Source organism: Ostrea edulis, chromosome 7 (assembly GCF_947568905.1).
Source record: "Ostrea edulis chromosome 7, xbOstEdul1.1, whole genome shotgun sequence".
Lineage (NCBI taxonomy): Eukaryota > Metazoa > Mollusca > Bivalvia > Ostreida > Ostreidae > Ostrea > Ostrea edulis.
In genome coordinates, this window is record NC_079170.1 from 58,035,621 (window position 1) to 58,053,356 (window position 17,736).

Sequence of the window (17,736 nt, forward strand, 5' to 3'; positions counted from 1 at the left end):
TTGCAAAAACCATGGCCTCCAGGGGAAGGTTTGGGGCCATAATAGGGACTACGGTTTTACATGCAAATAGATATGGAAAATCTTCTGATATGGACCAAGGTGACTCAGGTGAGCGATGTGGCCCATGGGCCTCTTGTTATTGTATATCCTACAATGCGGCCGTTTCAATGGCAATTCCCTAATGTCCATCACAGTTCGGAACATACGTTGTACCCTTTTGATTAGTCTTTAATAAACATAATAAACTATAATACTCTTGTTGTCTAGTTGGCATCAGGAATGGTAAATGGGTATGTGAATATCACCAAATGCAAGGAATCTTATGTTTGTAAACATTCCTACCTGACTGTTCAATTAAATGGATATTTAGAAGGAGCATGTAGCCCTTTATTTCATGATGCTAGGGGTAGGGGTTTTGGTACCAGGGTGAGACCAAAGTGGTCATAGTGATCAATTGAACATTTGTAATGTCTTCATAATTACCATTCCAATTCATTTCAAATTTGGTATGAAGCATCTTTGGGACAAGGGAGACATAAAGTGTAAATTGCAGGACTCCTCAAGTCCTGCACCCTCAGGACCTTTAATTTAATAGGAGATGGACAAAAACTACCAAAAATGAACCGATTTTCAAAAATCTTTTCTACAACTGCATATCTGTAAGGAAAACTAAATGCATAGTCATATAGGATGGGACCTGTTGTTTGTTGTTAATCAATGTTATTTTATGAATGACAACAAATTATTGGATATATTGAAATTAGACTTAGTGTGAAATCAGATTATTGAACTTTTAGAATAAATGTGATTATGTTAATTCATTGACTTCATTATGGGTTAATTTTGATATATAAACACAAAATACATTAAAAAATGTACTACTTATTATTAGCCGAGTTGCGTAGCAAATCTCAGCTTTTAAATTGGCGAAGGATGGGCGTCCAGTCGGGTGAATGGGCGTCCGGGCGGGCAGCGTCCACAATTAGCTTGTCTGGTCTCTAACTTTCATACTTTTTGGTGCATCTTTGTGAGACTTACATAACATGATCACATCCAAAAGAGGAAGGTTCCTAATTATTTTGAGGTCAATAGGTCAAAGGTGAAGGTCACTTTGTCACTAAATGCCATAGATTTGAGCTTGTCCGGTCTCTCTAACTTTCATACTACCGTATATACTCGCCTATAAGTCGGTTGTATTTTTAAAGGTTATTTTGTAGGAATTTGCCATTGACCCGCTTGTAAGTCGATACAAATTTTTGTCAGAATCGGTTGACAATTTCAAGTCAATGCTCTAGTGTTTTTTACCTATGTTTCAAAAAATATTTTGAAAAATTAATTATGAGGTGCTCAATATCCAAGCCATATCTGTTTGGGGTTTAAACGCAACCCTTGATCTATTATGGGCAATGACCACTTATTTACCAAAGCAATTATGCTCTCCTAATTACCAGTACCTGACACCGTGTTTACTTAGTGGCACGCGCCTCGCGAAAACTGTAATTGTGGGATTCCAGTATAATTCATTGTATCAACAATCGAGTTTTTAAGAGTCAAGAATGATGATCTAATTTATCTGTTGATGATATTCAATCTTTTATTTCAATATTAAATCGGGTTCGTAATTCAATTTTACCGATAAACGATAGATTAGTTGAACTGAAAGAATTAGTTAACCGGTATGTAAATAATTTTCAAAATAAATAATATACACTTAACTAGATAAAAATATGTAAATACTTGACGTATTTTATACATAATTTTAAAATACATAAACAATACGATATGTCTAGATATTTGTGAACAATAATCATTTGTGTGGTAGTTCATGATAATTGTCGGAGTTATTTAAAAAACACTACATTACGCCGCCCAGAAAAATACCAATCTTCTTAGAACACGCCTATAAGACATAGAGTTTTGGACCAAAAATTTACTCCCAAAAATCCGACTTATAGGCGAGTATATACGGTACTTGGGGCATCTTTGTGAAACTTATATAACATGATCACATCCAAAAGAGGAAGGTTCCTATTTATTTTAGGGCAATAGGTCAAGGTCACTTTGTCACTAAATGCCATAGATTTGAGCTTGTCCGGTCTTTAACTTTCATACTACATTGTGCGTCTTTGTCAGACTTCCATATTTTGATCACATCCAAAAGAGGAAGGTTCCTATTTATTTTGAGGTCAAAAGGTCAAAGGTCAAGGTCTCTATTTTCACTATATACTGTAGATTTGAGCTTGCTTCTAATTTTTTACATGTACTTGCTAGTGCATGTTTATCAGACTTCAAATCCTGATGGCATTCAAGATTCATGTTGCTTTTGAAATCCAAAGGCCAAAGGTCAAGGTCATTATCACACTAAATACCTATTGCGGCCATTCAAAGCTTCATACTTATAAACTATATTAAATATGTGCATGTTTTTACTTTGTGAATGCAAGCGTGCATAATTTTCCAAACTGCAACTCGGCCATGCGAATTTTTTTTGTGAGTTTTGACACCTGTTTAAGCCTTCGGACATTGTCAGGGGTGACAGGAGAAAAGTTAGGGTAAAATCGAGGTGGGCAGGGAAGGCTAGACCTGACTGTTGGAATAGGTTCTTATGAAAAGCGTGTTTGAGCTTGTCTCTGGAGTCAGTACGACTCCAGAGGCAAGCTCATAGAGCAAGTCATAGAGCATGACCATTTTCATTGGAAATATATATGTAGTGATTTAACAATAACTTTACAATAACTTGGATATTCAGAAAAGCCTGTCAGAAATTGCATCTTGGGTATTGGGTCAAAGGGCATTTCTTTTACTAAAAAAGATGTTGAAAAAAGTCTGTGTTAAAACTTGGTCATAATTTGGGACTTTTATGCATAAGAAACACATCTTGTTGATTATATATATCTAGTTTATTTGGGGCTTTTATGTTTAACAAACACAGCTTGTCAATTATACATGTATATATCCCAGTTTTCCTACTGTACCAAAATTTGGAGTATTTATCATTATTCGCCATTAGTAATTGCTCCACTGGTATTTTCAAGCCACCCCTAGAACTCTAAGCTCTAATTTGTATCATGTGACTCATTATATAGGTAATGGAGCAATTAGACTTTTAAACATTATGCAGACTTGTAAATGCACATTTCATTGTAGGCAATAAGACAACTGCAGTTTAATTCAGTCAAGAAGTCTCTGTTGGGATCTGTGTCGGAGGATGGAGCAGTCAATTTGTGGGATATCAACACACGTCGTCTCCTGCACAGCTACAATACAGCCCACATTGCCTCTGCCACTGGACTGCAGTTCTCGCCTCTTAATGACATTTTGCTGCTCTCTGTCGGACTGGACAAGCGAATTATTTGCTTTGATGTCCAAAGCAAAAAGTAGAATATCATCAGCAAATATTTTTTCATGAAAGCATTATACATGCTCAAAGTATAATATTTTATCATTATTCATTGACCATGAATAATTATTCGTTTTTTAAAAATCCACCAAATCGAAATAAGCAAAGAACGGTTTTACCTGTCTGTCTACGATGGGCCATATGATATGGTATGGCAAGGCATCTGTCTCAATCTGTTAGGTGTTCTCTCTATGTAGGAATATTTTGAAGCCAATTAAATTCTTGGCAGATGATATGTCTTGGAGGAGGGTGTGTTGCAATCAAAAACGAGATTGCAGTGACCTCAACCTTGATGTGACCCTGTCAGGCTTTTAACTTGGATACTTTATGTGGCTTAGGATCATTGTTTGTTGTATCTTGATGCATATTACAGATAAGGTTTGTCAAATATACATGTACCTAAACTAGGTCCAGTGATCCAAAGGAATAGAAAAGATTTTTTTTTGCATTGTTGTTATAAAGAGAGTAATAAGTGTCTAAGTAGATTTTTAGCTCTTCTGAACCAAAGGCTCAAAGAGCTAATGCTATGGCCATTTGTGCGGTGTGCGTAAACTTTTTAGAAAAAGGGCTATAACTCAAGAACCCCTTGGCCAATTTTTTTCAAATTTGTTACAGGGTATCATTGGCCCAAGGGCTTTCATACATACTAAATGAAGGGATGTGACCCTTTAACAAGGGGAGATAATCAGGAAAATACAAACAAAAGTAGTGGTTGCTAAAAAATCTTCTTCTCAAGAACCACAGGGCAGATTATCACCAAACTTACACATAAGGATGAGGATATGTTGTAGATTAAAAATTGTTCAAGGCATTACCCTGGGGCAAAGGGCATGGTCTCAAGGTCACTTCAAAGTTGACCTAAATTTAAAATTTTTTAAAATTCCTTAAATCTTAGATATTTTAGTCATTATAAGGACTAGGATCATCAAATTTTGACAGTTGATGCATCTTAGGACCTTGTGTCAAGATGTCTCAAAAGTAGGTCACGGTGACCTACTTTTTGAATTTTGCAGGTATTTATTTTAAAATTAATTTTGATGCATATCTTGGACACTTTGAAGCCTATGATCATCAAAACTTGTCAGTTGGTGGATCATGGGACCTTGAAATGCGTCAACTGAAAAATAGGTCACCGTGACTTACTTTCTGAATTTCATGGCTTATCATTTATAGATATATTTTAAGTTGTTATTTTAAATACCGAGAGGTTTAGAATCATCAAATCTTGTAAGTTGATGCATCTTGAGGCCTTGAAACATATTTATAAAAAAAGTAGGTCACAGTGACCTACTTTTTGAATTTTGCAGATATTCAAATTTCACATTTTCAATTTTAGATGCATATTTTGGACACTGTAAAACCTAGGATCATCAAACTTTGTCAGTTGATGCGTCTTCAGTCTTCGGTTTGTGTCGACCAAAAAGTAGGTCACCGTGACCTACTTTTGGTATTTGACAGCTAAATTACTATATTTCAGACACTATTTGACCTACAATCATCAAACTTTGTCAGTTGATGCATCTTGAGTCTTCGGAGTGTATCGACCAAAAAGTAGGTCACTGTGACCTACTTTTGGCATTTGACAGTTATATTTATATATTTCAGTCACTAATTGACCTACAATCATCAAACTTTGACAGTTGATGCATCTTGAGTCAATGGAGTGTGTCGACCAAAAAGTAGGTCACCTTGACCTACTTTTGGAATTTGACGGCTATATTTATATATTTCAAATACTATTTGACCTACAGTCATCAAACTTTGTCAGTTGATGGGTCTTGCATGTTCGAAGGGTTTCGACCAAAAAGTAGGTCAACTTGACCTACTTTTGGAATTGGACACCTATATTTATATATTTCAGATACTATTTGACCTACAGTCATCAAACTTTGTCAGTTGATGCGTCTTGCATGTTCAAAGGGTGTTGATGAAAAAGTAGGTCACCTTGACCTACTTTTGGAATTGGACGGCTATATTTATATATTTCAGATACTATTTGACCTACAGTTATCAAACTTTGTCAGTTGATGGGTCTTGCATGTTCGGAGTTCGCTGACCAGAAAGTAGGTCACCATGACCTACGATTGGAATTTGACAGCTATATTTCAATATTCAGATACTAATTGGCTTAAAATCATCAAACTTTGTCAGTTGATATTTCTTGGGTTCTCAAAATGTGTAAACCAAAAAGTAGGTCACATTGACCTACTTTTTTTGAATTCTTAGGATTAACTAAAGATTTAGAATACTAAGAGGCTAAGAATAGAAATGGTGGGGTTGTACAATTTATCAGAAGAGCGATTCTAGGCCCTTGGGCCTCTTGTTATTCCATTCAAGAACAATAAGAATTTCTAAGAATGCACAACATTTTCAAAGTACTTTTTACAGATAAATTTAAATTGTATGTCATTTTGATAAATAAATACATGTACATTGAATATGCACACCATTACAAGTATTGTATACATTGGTAATATAATTAAGAACATCTTCTGTAAATAAGCATTCTTTAGTTCTGTATTTTTTGCAGTTAAAAAATTGTGATTAAACATTTTTAGGTGACCTGAGTATACTGTTGTTACAAACATTGATAATTCAATTTTTTTCATTATTATCACTTTTCTTCCTATTCCCACAATGGTTGTTTGATTGTTATGTTTATTTCCCAAGAATCTATTACTTTTTTATGTCAGATGAAAAGGTCACTTTCTGTAAGTGTGCTTCTATGGAGAATGAAAACATCCTCAGAATACTGCAGACTAAACATCAGTAAGATGTCATTATTGATGGATGATAAAAACATCCTCAGAATACTGCAGACTAAACATCAGTAAGATGTCATTATTGATGGATGATTTCAAGGATTGAATCTTGGAGTTTTGTTTCAGACAGGTGAAGAGTATAAGTGTTGACTCTCCTCTGACGTCTGTTGATGTGAAATCAGATGGTGTGACAGTGTTGGTAGGGTCCACTCGAGGAAAGGTCTTTTTGTATGATCTAAGGAAAGCTGACTCCCCCTTCCATGTGTTTAATGCCCATAGGTCTTCTGTACAACGACTGAAATTTGAAAACAAATCTACGGTATGTTTTCATTGTAGTTAGCTTTTATCTAAGTAAATTTTTCGTTGATTCAAACAAATCTCTTTTAGAGCATAGGCTGAAGTGAGATTTTCTGATCAAGGTTTGTCTGCCATCATTGTTGTAGCTACCTGTTCACATTTCAACTTCTCTAGAGCTATTGGGCCAATTTTAACGAAACTTTGAAGTAGGCAAATGACATGCTTCTTTCCAAGGGGGAGATAACTGGGAAATGATAAAAAGATGAGATGTTTGAAAAAATAATTCTTCTGTAGAACCATTGAGTGGCTAAAACTTATATGAAAGCTACCTTTTATGATTTAGTTTCATGTTTATCTATATGACCATGACCCCAAAGGCCAGGGAGGGGGCCACTCATCAACATTTTCTGGGACTCAGCCTCTTAAAAAACACATGAGCCAAGGACTTATCTTGACAAAATGTTACAGAGAACTCTGATCTTCGTGTACTGTATATTAAATTTTTCCAAAGCACAGGACTTCAGTAGGAGTTTAGAGTTTAATTTTTCATTGACCCAAACATACAAGTCTATCCCTGTGTTGTAAGGTGACTCAGGTGAGCATGTAGCCTATGAACCTCATTTTTCATGATCAGATTTTTAGGTCACCTGAGTAAACTCAGGTGAACTATTGCAATTTGTTGTCATCCGTCCTCGTCTGTCATGAGTTAACAATTAAACATTTTTAACTTCTTCTTAATAACTACCATTCCAATTCTTTTCAAATTTGGTATGAAGCATCATTAGGACAAGTGGGACATAAATTGTAAATTTCAGGACTCCGGCCCTAGGGGCGGGGTAAAAACTGCCCAAAATTGAACAATTTTCAAAAATCTTCTTCTCAAGAACCACACACGTGTAAGAAAAACTAAATGCATAGTGATGTAGAGCAGGAATGCCTCTACCAAAATTGTAAATTTCATGATCCCCGAGGTAGGGGTTCTGACCCCAGGGCGGGGCCAGATTTGGTATATAGTTTTTATGTATAAAACACTTAAATAATATCTTCTTTAGTGCTATTGACATTAAATTGAAAGTAAATAGATATTTAGAAAGAACAGGTAGTTGTTTACCAAAATTGTAAATTTGATGATCCTAGGGGTAGGGGTTTTGGTATCAGGGTGGGGCCAAAATGGTCAGTTATTAAATGTGTGAACAATAGACATTTTTAACTTCTTCTTGATAACTATCATTTCAATTCTTTTCAAATTTGGTATGAAACATATTTGGAACAAGGAGGACATAAATTGTAAATTTCAGGATTCCTGCACCCCTGGGGCCTTAGGGGCGGGGCAAAAACTGCCCAAAATTGACGAATTTTCAAAAATCTTCTCAATAACCACACACATGTAAAAAGAAAACTAAATGCATAGTGATGTAGAGCAGGAAGGCCTCTACCAAAATTGTAAATTTCTTATCCCCGGGGTAGGGGTTCTGACACCATGGCGGGGCCAAACTTGATATATTTTGTTTATGTGTAAAACACTTAAATTACATCTTCTTTACTGCTATTGATATTAAATTGAAAGTAAATAGATATTTAGAAAAAATAGGTAGTCCTTTACCAAAATTGTAAATTTGATGATCCCCAGAGTAGGGGTTCTGACCCCAGGGTGGGGCCAAACTTAGTATATAGTATTTATGTGTAAGTTTGCTGATACTGTATAAAATCTAAAATTTAATGCATACTTAGGAATAGCAGAAAAGGATGTACAAAAAAAATGGTGAATTTCACTACCCAGGGTTATGACTTTAAAAGATGAGTCCAAATTAGACATCTTTTGATGTTTTAATGTTACTACACCTATTATTTAAAGCCTTTCATCAGTGTAATGCACTTTTGAGGGCAGTGAAGTTTTAAGAAAACATCTTGTTTTATGCTGCTGTTGCTGAACATTAGAATTTAGCCGAGATATTCAGAACAGGAAATTTTTTCTAGATTTCATAGCCTGTTGAAATAGTGATGCTTTTTTCCACTAGTATTCAGGTGACCGAAAAGGCCTGTGGGCCTCTTCTTTTTCAACTATTGCCTTTTTAGCTCTTCTGAGTCGAAGGCTCAAAGAGCTAATCATATGGCCATATGTCTGGCGTGCGGTGTGCGTCAACTTTTTGGAAAAAGGGCTATATCTCAAGAACCCCTAGGCCAATTTTTGTCAAATTTGTCACAGGATATCCTTGGCCCAAGGGCTTTCATTTGTACTAAAACTAGGGTTGTGACCCTTTAACAAGGGGAGATAATTAGGAAAATGCAAACAAAAGTAGTGGTTGCTAAAAATCTTCTTCTCAAGAACCACTTGGCAAATTATCACCAAACTTATGCATAAGGATGAGGATAGGTTGTAGATAAAAAAAATTTCAAGGCATCATCCTGGGGTAAAGGGTGTGGTCTCAAGGTCACTTCAAAGTTGACCTTAAATATTGTTTTGTTAAAACTTTGATATTTTGCTTAGTATAAGGACTAGGATCATCAAATTTTGTCAGTTGATGCATCTTAGGACCTTATATCATGTTGTCTCAAAAGTAGGTCATGGTGACCTACTTTTTTAATTTCGCAGGTAATTATTATTAAATGGATTTTGATGCATATCTTGGACACTTTTGAACCTATGATCATCAAAAGTTGTCAGTTGATGGATCATGGGACCTTGAAGTGTGTCATGTAAAAAGTATGTCACCATGACCTACTTTCTGAATTTTATGGCTAATCATTTATGAATACATTTTAGGTTGTTATTTCAGATACCGAGAGGTTTAGAATCATCAAACCTTGTAAGTTGATGCGTCTAGAGGCCTCAAAACATATTTATAAAAAAAGTAGGTCGCAGTGACCTACTTTTTGAATTTTGCAGACATTCAAATTTCACATTTTCAATTTTAAATGCATATTTTGGACACTATGAAAGCTAGGATCATCGAACTTTGTCAGTTGATGCATCTTGAGTCTTCATAGTTTGTTGACCAAAAAGTAGGTAACCGTGACGTACTTTTGGAATTTGACGGCTATATTTTAATATTTCAGATACTATTTGACTTACAATTATCAAACTTTGTCAGTTGATGCATGTTGAGTCTTCAGAGTGTGTTGACTAAAAAGTAGGTCACCGTGACCTATTTTTGGATTTTGACGGTTATATTTGAATATTTCAGATACTATTTGACTTACAATCATCAAACTTTGTCAGTTGATGGGTCTTGAGTCTTCAGAGTGTGTCGACCAAAAAGTAGGTCACTGTGACCTACTTTTGAAATTTGACATTTATATCTGAATAATTCAGATACTATTTGACTTCAATTATCAAACTTTGTCAGTTGATGCATCTTGAGTCTTTGGATTGTGTCGACCAAAAAGTAGGTCACTGTGGCCTTCTTTTGGAATTTGACGGCTATATTTGAATACTATTTGACTTGTCAGTTGATGCATCTTGAGTCTTCAGTGTGTTGACCAAAAGTAGGTCACCATGACCTACTTTTGGACAGTTACATTTAAATTTTCAGGTACTATTTGACTTAACATCATCAAACTTTGTTAATTGATGAATCTTGGTTAGTGAGAATTTTTGCCTGTTCTACAATGTATCAGAAGAGCGATTCTAGGCCCATGGGCCTCTTGTTTATTTATAAGATTCACATACAATCATAAGACTTCTCTATTACTTCTCTGTGGTGCAGAATTTGGGTTAACTTCCTTTTATTTCTAAACAGAATGACTTTCAAACCTTAAGTAAGCAAGAATCCTATGCAGTGAAAGCTAAACTTGCCCAATCTGAAGCAGATGGACTCTCCCCAAGCAGACGACAACTTCCTGCTGCTCCAAGCAATCAGGTTAAAGAACACGTGCTGAAAGGTGAACACTCTGCTTTATACATTTAAGTAATGATCCCAGGTGTAAGTTTTTATGGCTTAAAATATTGATTACGCATTGTGCAATATTTTCCTTGCTGCAACGAAGTATCGGGGTTAAGGGGAGGGGAGTATACTAGGGATTTTTTCTGACACTATTGTTTATTTTTCAAAATATTTTGAAATATTCTGTACTATGTAAACGTCTGTACCTAGCTTCAACCGAAAGTGTTTTCATTTGTTTAATATGGAAAATACAAATAGAGTCAAACCTGGACACCAACACTTTGAGGTTAAAATTGTGGCAGATTCTAACGAATGGATACCATGCGGTATTCAACAGGCTCTGTATTCAAAGTGTAAACTTAAAAGAGAATGCAAAATGAAATTTATTGGTAGACTGGTTTCGACCAGGAGGCGGTCGTCATTGGAACCATATTTTTCAGCCCATTCTGATAATGATCGCCTCCTGGTCGAAACCGGTCAACCAATAAATTTCATCTTGCATTCACATGATGTGTTGGTGATCTGTTTTAATTCTTTAAGTTAATATGGAAAATATTAAGTCTGTTTTAAGGAAAACAAAAACTAGTTCTAATCTTTTAACTCTAGGTAGAAACTTTTATGTAGGAGTAATGATATTGAAGTAGTGCAATTTTGTGACTATTTTAACAAACTATTGTACAATGTATATTTTTCAAGAAAAATAAGACAATATAAAAAAAGGGGAAGGGTTGGGGACAATTAGATAATTTACAGAATCAAAGGTAAGTTCTTTAATAGTTAGGACTCACTGATATTTTTAGCTCACTTGAGCTGAAAGCTCAAGTGAACTATTCTGACCACCGATTGTCCTTCGTCTGTCCTTCCGTCTGTCTGTAAACTTTTCACATTTTCAGCTTCCTCTCCAGAACCATTGGGCCAATTTCAGTCAAACTTGGTACACATCATCCAGGGGTGAAGGGTATTCAAGTTTGTTCAAATAAAGGGTCATGTCCCTTTCAAAGCGGAGATAATCATGAGAATGCAATATAGGGTGGGGTCATTTAAAAATCGTCTTAAAGACCCAACTTTAAGTTAACGCCCTCAAATTTTACCTGTGTCATGATCAATGATAAGCCGCCGGTCAATCAAACTTTTAACAATAGAGCTTAGGTTGATTGACGTTTGCAGAGACTGTGGTCTACAGCTACCTGAGAAAGATGTTTTGATAACAATCATGGCTAATGATGACCGGCAGTCTTTAGATCTCGAGGAAAGCCCGGTATACCTGAATTTTGATAGCATCGACTCGCACCTAGGAAATTGATCACTGCCGTCTTCCACATCGAACGAGAATGATCTCCAAAATTTCTGCAAGTCTCTCTGATGAAAAATGATTTCTAGTCGTTTCGGCCTTTTTTCAGTTCGGCCCTAGGTTTTTTCGGTCCTTAGTAGTTTCGGCCTCAAGTTGTTTCGGCCCTAGTCGTTTCGGCCTCACTTTTAAATTACCTTTGTAGTACATTTCTCATCTTAATATATGAGTATTCGAGTCTTATTACTGCAGTTTGTACAGTAAACAAGGAAGACCACATCATCAATAAAAATAATAAGCCATTTACAGATTACTTAAACTTGTATTTTAAAAGCAAAAATGTCAAAACATATATTTGTTATGAACATAGCACTGCACGTAAGATTAAGCAAGCACTACAATAAACAAACAGATATATACATATATCATGTCATATCATACACAAGAAATACATAAAGCACAGCATATAACATAGCATATCTAACGGTAACAAAGCACAGAGAAATAAGACATCTTTACTTATTGTTTAAAAAACATATGAACACTGGCAATATCACTATCACTGCTCTGGCCTTGGAACTGCAGGGGCTATTATCTGTCCAACTTTCCTCAAAAACAACGAGGTGGTGATGGTATTCTCCTCATATTCGGACCACAACTCAAAGAGGGCGCCATGAATCCTGCGGTAGGTTGTTCTTTGGTACCGGGTAAGCTGCTGCTCATCCACCAGCCGCATGATGATGGAGAGCTGATTGGCTTCCTTCATGAGGAGAGGAACTAAGACATAAAATTGGAGCTTGGCCTTCCCTGCCCTCCCGATCATCCTGCGATGCCATCCTTAAAGAATAAGGGCTGTTCCAGAAATGATCAAATGGGGGGGTCGGGCGGCAAATGATATTTTTTTGTGTGGGTGGTCGTATTTTTTCAGATTTTAATTGGTCCGTGGTGGGATTGTTAATAAAATATTTATTATGGGTAGTGGGTAGTTTCTATTGTTTTATTTTGTACTACGTGGGTGTTGAGTTTTCAGAATATTTTTATTGTCGCTCTTGTCGTGTTGGTTACAAAACGTCGGAGGGAAAATTGAAAACGTGCTTTCGAAATGCTGCTTTCGAAATCGAAAGTAACAGAACTATTCGAGTTGTCGCTCCTTGCAGCGCATAACTTTCCATTACGGCACTCTTCAAATTAGAGGCGTGTTTAATAGGGTCCCTTTGGACGTGATGGCGGCGAACTCTGTTCTGTAGATTATTACAGTTTACAGTGCATCGATTTTGGGAATATTTTGAAACCAATAGGTATTCCGTTTTCTAATAAAAATAGGCAAACCTTAGTTGATTTATACGAGGGTACCGATGCGTTATATTTATCAGTCGGTGTGATGGTGATAATAGAGGACTTCGGGCGCGGGCTCCATTAGAAGATGAACGATTCGTGGAAAAACATATCCATACCCATTTCATGATAATAGCATCGTTTGGACTCCCAATCTTTCCAACATTCCCGCCATAGATGCCTTTGATTGTTGATGTGACATCGTTTCTTCAGAACTACTGTGATACAATGTCGCACAGGCATTACCGCGTCATTGACTAGAATGTTTGTCCCGAAAACCTAGCGAGATTTGTACCGTTTTCATTTTTAAAAATATTTTTGTGGTGGGTCTGGTTAGTTTTTTTTTTTTATTAGATGGGTCATTGTAAAATGAGTTTATTAATTTGATGGGTCATGGGGTAATTTTTTATTTTTTTTTATGGGTGCTTGGTATATACAAAAGGTGCCTCCCGACCCCCCCATGTATTCATTTCTGGAATAGCCCTAAGAATATTACTAAACAAATATCACCAAAATATTTATAGTTATACAAGAAAATTTTTCAGTTATAAACAATTATTTGAATTAATTTTCAATTTATTTATTGATTCACCAAGCATGTTGGCATACAATCATGTAACACAATATGAGATATATAATGACAATAAACTAAATACTAACAGTTCATTTACATATATGTAAATACAAGTATATATCTGACATGTACCTGTGATATTAGACTGTATGTATGCAATTTAGTATTGCATATTACATAAATTAAATGTAGTTATAGCACTCTACTTTTGGTGCGCAATTCAAAACATTCATGTAAAAATCCACACAACCTTCTAGCATGAACTACATTGACAGGGTTGCATAGTTCTTTACAATGGTTTTCCTTTGATATATCATCATCTGAATTGTAGATGTTCAAAGGGTAATATTTCTTTCTTATATCTATTATTATTAAAAATATACTATATATACCTTCGACATCATTGTTGGTACGGACAGTGAGCCAGAAAACCGACCACTGGCGTATCCCCCATACATCGCTGTCTAGCCATGTGTCCTGCACATACTGGAAGAGCTCCCTTAATGCTGGTGTGTTGGCAAGCTGTCTAAGGTTGTCAAATGCTCCCTGAATATGGCCAGATGGTAGATATGGTAAAGCAAGCAGCTTTTTGATAAGGCGGTGAACGGCCTGTCGCTCCTCATAAGTCGTCTTCAGACCAAGGTTAGCCACCTTCCTCATCACTGCCTGTCCCCAGTGGAAGGAGCAGCCTTGGATGCATGCTCTGGGGAACACCTCTTGGACAGCAGTCCATGTGGCTGAAAATATAATTATTTATGAGTCGTGTAAGCAATAATTATTATAATTTATGTTCCCAGTTAGTAATTTGTTTCTAGAAAAAAAAAATTCACAAAAATCTTTATACTATGATAAAAATTATACCTCGTTCAAAGTCCATAACGAAACCTTCCACAGATACATCAGTCAAAAGATCCCTTATCTTCCGGAACACCTGTAACAGAAATAAATGTATAATTGTAGAACTTTATTATCTAATAATGGATGATTCTCTCATCCCTTTCACAAACTGTATGATATACATTTGCATGAAGAAGGAAAAAAGGGGAAAAAAGGGAATATTTAACCATTATTTCATTAGGGGTGCACCTTTCCCCTTTACTTAAAATCTATCTAAGCTAATAGAACATAAACATTTGGCACAGAAATCCTTAAGAAAATAAGATTTTTTGAAAACATATATAACAATATGCATGATTCTTAAAATGCTTCATATATTTTAGATTCTAACATGTATAATCTGTGACTGTATCAAACACACACACACACACACACAACTTCTTAGCTACCGATATTAATTAAAATGTGTTAATTTGATAATTTCACAGGTATAAGATCTTATGTCATACTGTCATTTAATTTAATTTTGTTTTATCATTGAAAGAACCTTAATTAAGCTTACCTGGCCATAAGTGAGTTATAATTTAATTTTTTCACTATATATATTTCATTGAAAAATGCCTTTTTGAAAAAGCTTAGTGTAGTGTTACTCGTAGCTCCTTCTTATGGATATAACATCATAAAATACAGAACCGTTTGTAGTTTCTTCACAAGGTTTCAAAGTGATTTTATCGGTAGTGTTGCGGTGAAATAACATGTCAAATACTAAATTAAAATTTTACGGCACTCTGTTAAGAAAATATCGTATTTTTAGGTTAAAATTTTTGACTTGTAGTATCATAGGAAAAGAAAATTTTACCGATTTTGCATAGAAATCATGAAAAATGTAACTAAATTGACCTCACAATGTTGTTTTTTAAAATAAATTTTGGGATATTTTTCAATGCAATGAAATATATAGTGAACAAATGAAATTATGACTCGCTTATGACTGTACATGCATATAATTCATAATCTGCATGCATTGAATAATATAAAGAATATTTAAAAAATACTTACCTGTCATTCTGATGATCTTCACACTGGCGAATGTTTTTAGGAAAACAAAATCGACTTTTCGAACACAACCTCCAATTATTTTCTCATCATTTAAGTCTCCTAATTTTATGTTTGTTTTTTGTTTAGACAAAATTTTCTCCTCATTAAAGTCTCATAATCTTACTCTCGGTTGTGTTGATAATTACTTAATACTCCCAGGTTTAGCGCTCGAACGGCGTCCATTCAACAAATAACAACAATAGAATGAATTCCATAAACGTTTATTATAAAAAACAACACCAGATTGTGGGTCTTTTGTCGCTAATTAAACTTGGGCCGAAACGACTAGGTATCTAAGGCCGAAACGACAAGAGGCCGAAAAAACTTGAGGCCGAACGAACTTAGGTCCGAACTGTAAAAAGGCCGAAACAACTTGCATCGTGAAAAATTAGCGGCAATCCGTGCATTATTTGCATATATGATAAATTACTCAATATTTTAATGTCTAACGTCCCCTACACAATGCAATTTATCATCGTATTTTCTCTCTCCATCTATATACATGTATTATAGATTAAACAATCAGAAATCAAACAATAATAATAAAAAAAAAACCAAACAAACATAAGTTATTGGAATATTTTCTATTAATGATTTATTAGGACTTTATATTTATTTTAAAAAAGGAACAATTCTTTATTGGCGCAGCACATCAACATGTAATGGTTATATTGCCCATGTGTAAAACTGTTACAGTACTTTTAAAAAATGCCTCTGTGTGGGATACCACATGGATTATAAATTACACAATCAGAAATCAAACAATAGTAAAAAAGCATAAATAAGTTAGTGAGATATTTCTATTTATAATTTATCATGGCTTTATATTTATAAAGAGAGAGAGTTATTGAGCTATTTATAATTGATCACCGTTTTATATTTATAAAGAGATAGAGAGAAATGTGTAAAACTGTAGCAATAATAAAGATAGATGAAATAAAATGGCATGGCAATAGTGTTGCATACGTATGACAATAATTACTCATTTAGTCAATGATTGAGAGTAAGGGAGAGAGAAAGGGGGGGGGGGGTAGACTAGCTATGTGTCAGCTACTGTTTGGGATACCATCAATACACAAACATTATGTCCACAGAAACCCTAAAGAGGGAATGGAGGGGGTGTAGACTTCGTGTCAGCTTCTGTTTGGGATACCATCGTTACACAAACACTATGTCCACAGAAACCCTAAAGAGAGAGAGGGGAGGGGGAGAGGGGGTAGACTTCGTGTCAGCTTCTGCTTGGGATACCACCATTAAACAAGCACTACAGCCACAGAAACCCTACAGACGGCCCATATTGAGGGGTATCTTGATCATTCTTCATTTGGTTGTACATGTACACAGATCTACTTGGATTTATTTATTCTCTCGAAACATGGATATTTTACCTACTACACCCACGACACTGCAAACTCCCAGGACACCAGGAAGTGCCCGGAAACGCCGGGTAATATTATATTTAGGAAATTATTTATATACGATATATAACAGTTTAATTAGAAGTTTTAAAAAGCACAGGTTTAGAAATGGGCTAAACCTGTTATCTGCAATACATAAATATGACCAAGTTTGAAGGTTTACGGGAAATAGAAATGTGGTATGCATGTAGGTAGAAATTTTTATTATTATTTTTTGTTGTTGCACAAATCAAGACACTAAGCATAATGTGTGATAACCTGAAAAGTTTCCTGTGTATATCATAAAAATATACACAACAGCTGATCTCTTGGCCAGGTAAATTCCAGGTAAATAACATTGACCATGGATAAGCTCCGCCCACATTCAGTGATCCGTGAAGAAACCCTAGGTTTTTTTGGGGGGGTCTTTAAGAACCACTGGGCCAGAAAAGTTCAAATTTACATGAAAGCTTCCTGACATAGTGCAGATTCAACTTTGTTCAAATCATGGCTCCGAGGGGTAGGGTGGGGCCACAATAGGGGATCAAATTTTTACATTGGAATATATAGGGAAAATCTTTAAATAAAAATGCTCTCAAAAACCACTGGGCCAGAAAAGTTCCAAAGTACATGTAGATCCAAGTTTGTGCAATCCATGGTCCCCGGGGGTAAGGTGTGGCTACAATGAGGGATCAAAGTGTTATATGCTGATTTATGGGAAAAATCTTATGAACTATTTAAGCTAGGGCTTAATCTATACATCTATAATCTATAATCATATACATGTTTTACAAAAAAGACCTTTAATGTGATACAATGTTATGAGATCTTGTGGCCTAGACCTGAAAGTTTGACCTACTGTTA

At 35.4% G+C, this 17,736-nt stretch overlaps 2 protein-coding genes across 5 annotated transcripts in view; one reads left to right on the plus strand and one right to left on the minus strand.

Annotated features, from left to right (window-relative positions):
* Positions 1 to 17,736, plus strand: part of LOC125653315 (protein NEDD1-like) — an 82,624-nt gene that overhangs the window by 22,700 nt on the left and 42,188 nt on the right. For 2 of the 4 annotated variants that reach the window (XM_056144801.1, XM_056144802.1), the window contains exons 5-8: positions 3,148 to 3,377; positions 6,289 to 6,481; positions 9,237 to 9,266; positions 10,200 to 10,341. In XM_056144801.1, the coding sequence (XP_056000776.1) occupies positions 3,148 to 3,377; positions 6,289 to 6,481; positions 9,237 to 9,266; positions 10,200 to 10,341 (595 nt within the window). The remainder of the gene's footprint in view (positions 1 to 3,147; positions 3,378 to 6,288; positions 6,482 to 9,236; positions 9,267 to 10,199; positions 10,342 to 17,736) is intronic. The other 2 variants (XM_048882735.2, XM_048882736.2) reach the window with 1 other exon arrangement.
* Positions 12,010 to 16,491, minus strand: LOC130048270 (uncharacterized). The gene is made up of 2 exons (XM_056144803.1): positions 13,933 to 16,491; positions 12,010 to 12,468 (listed from the first exon to the last, which is right to left on the minus strand). Exons 1-2 carry the CDS (start codon positions 14,198 to 14,200, stop codon positions 12,191 to 12,193), a joined length of 546 nt encoding a protein of 181 aa, XP_056000778.1. The 5' UTR covers positions 14,201 to 16,491; the 3' UTR covers positions 12,010 to 12,190.

What these genes read in the sequence shown, in the direction of transcription:
- LOC130048270 (XM_056144803.1), bottom strand. Translation starts at nt 14,200, where the DNA reads ATGAGGAAGGTGGCTAACCTTGGTCTGAAGACGACTTATGAGGAGCGA. An exon ending in TACCAACAATGATGTCGAAG is followed by an intron (nt 12,469 to 13,932) that starts GTATATATAGTA and finishes TTATTCTTTAAG; the next exon opens with GATGGCATCGCAGGATGATC.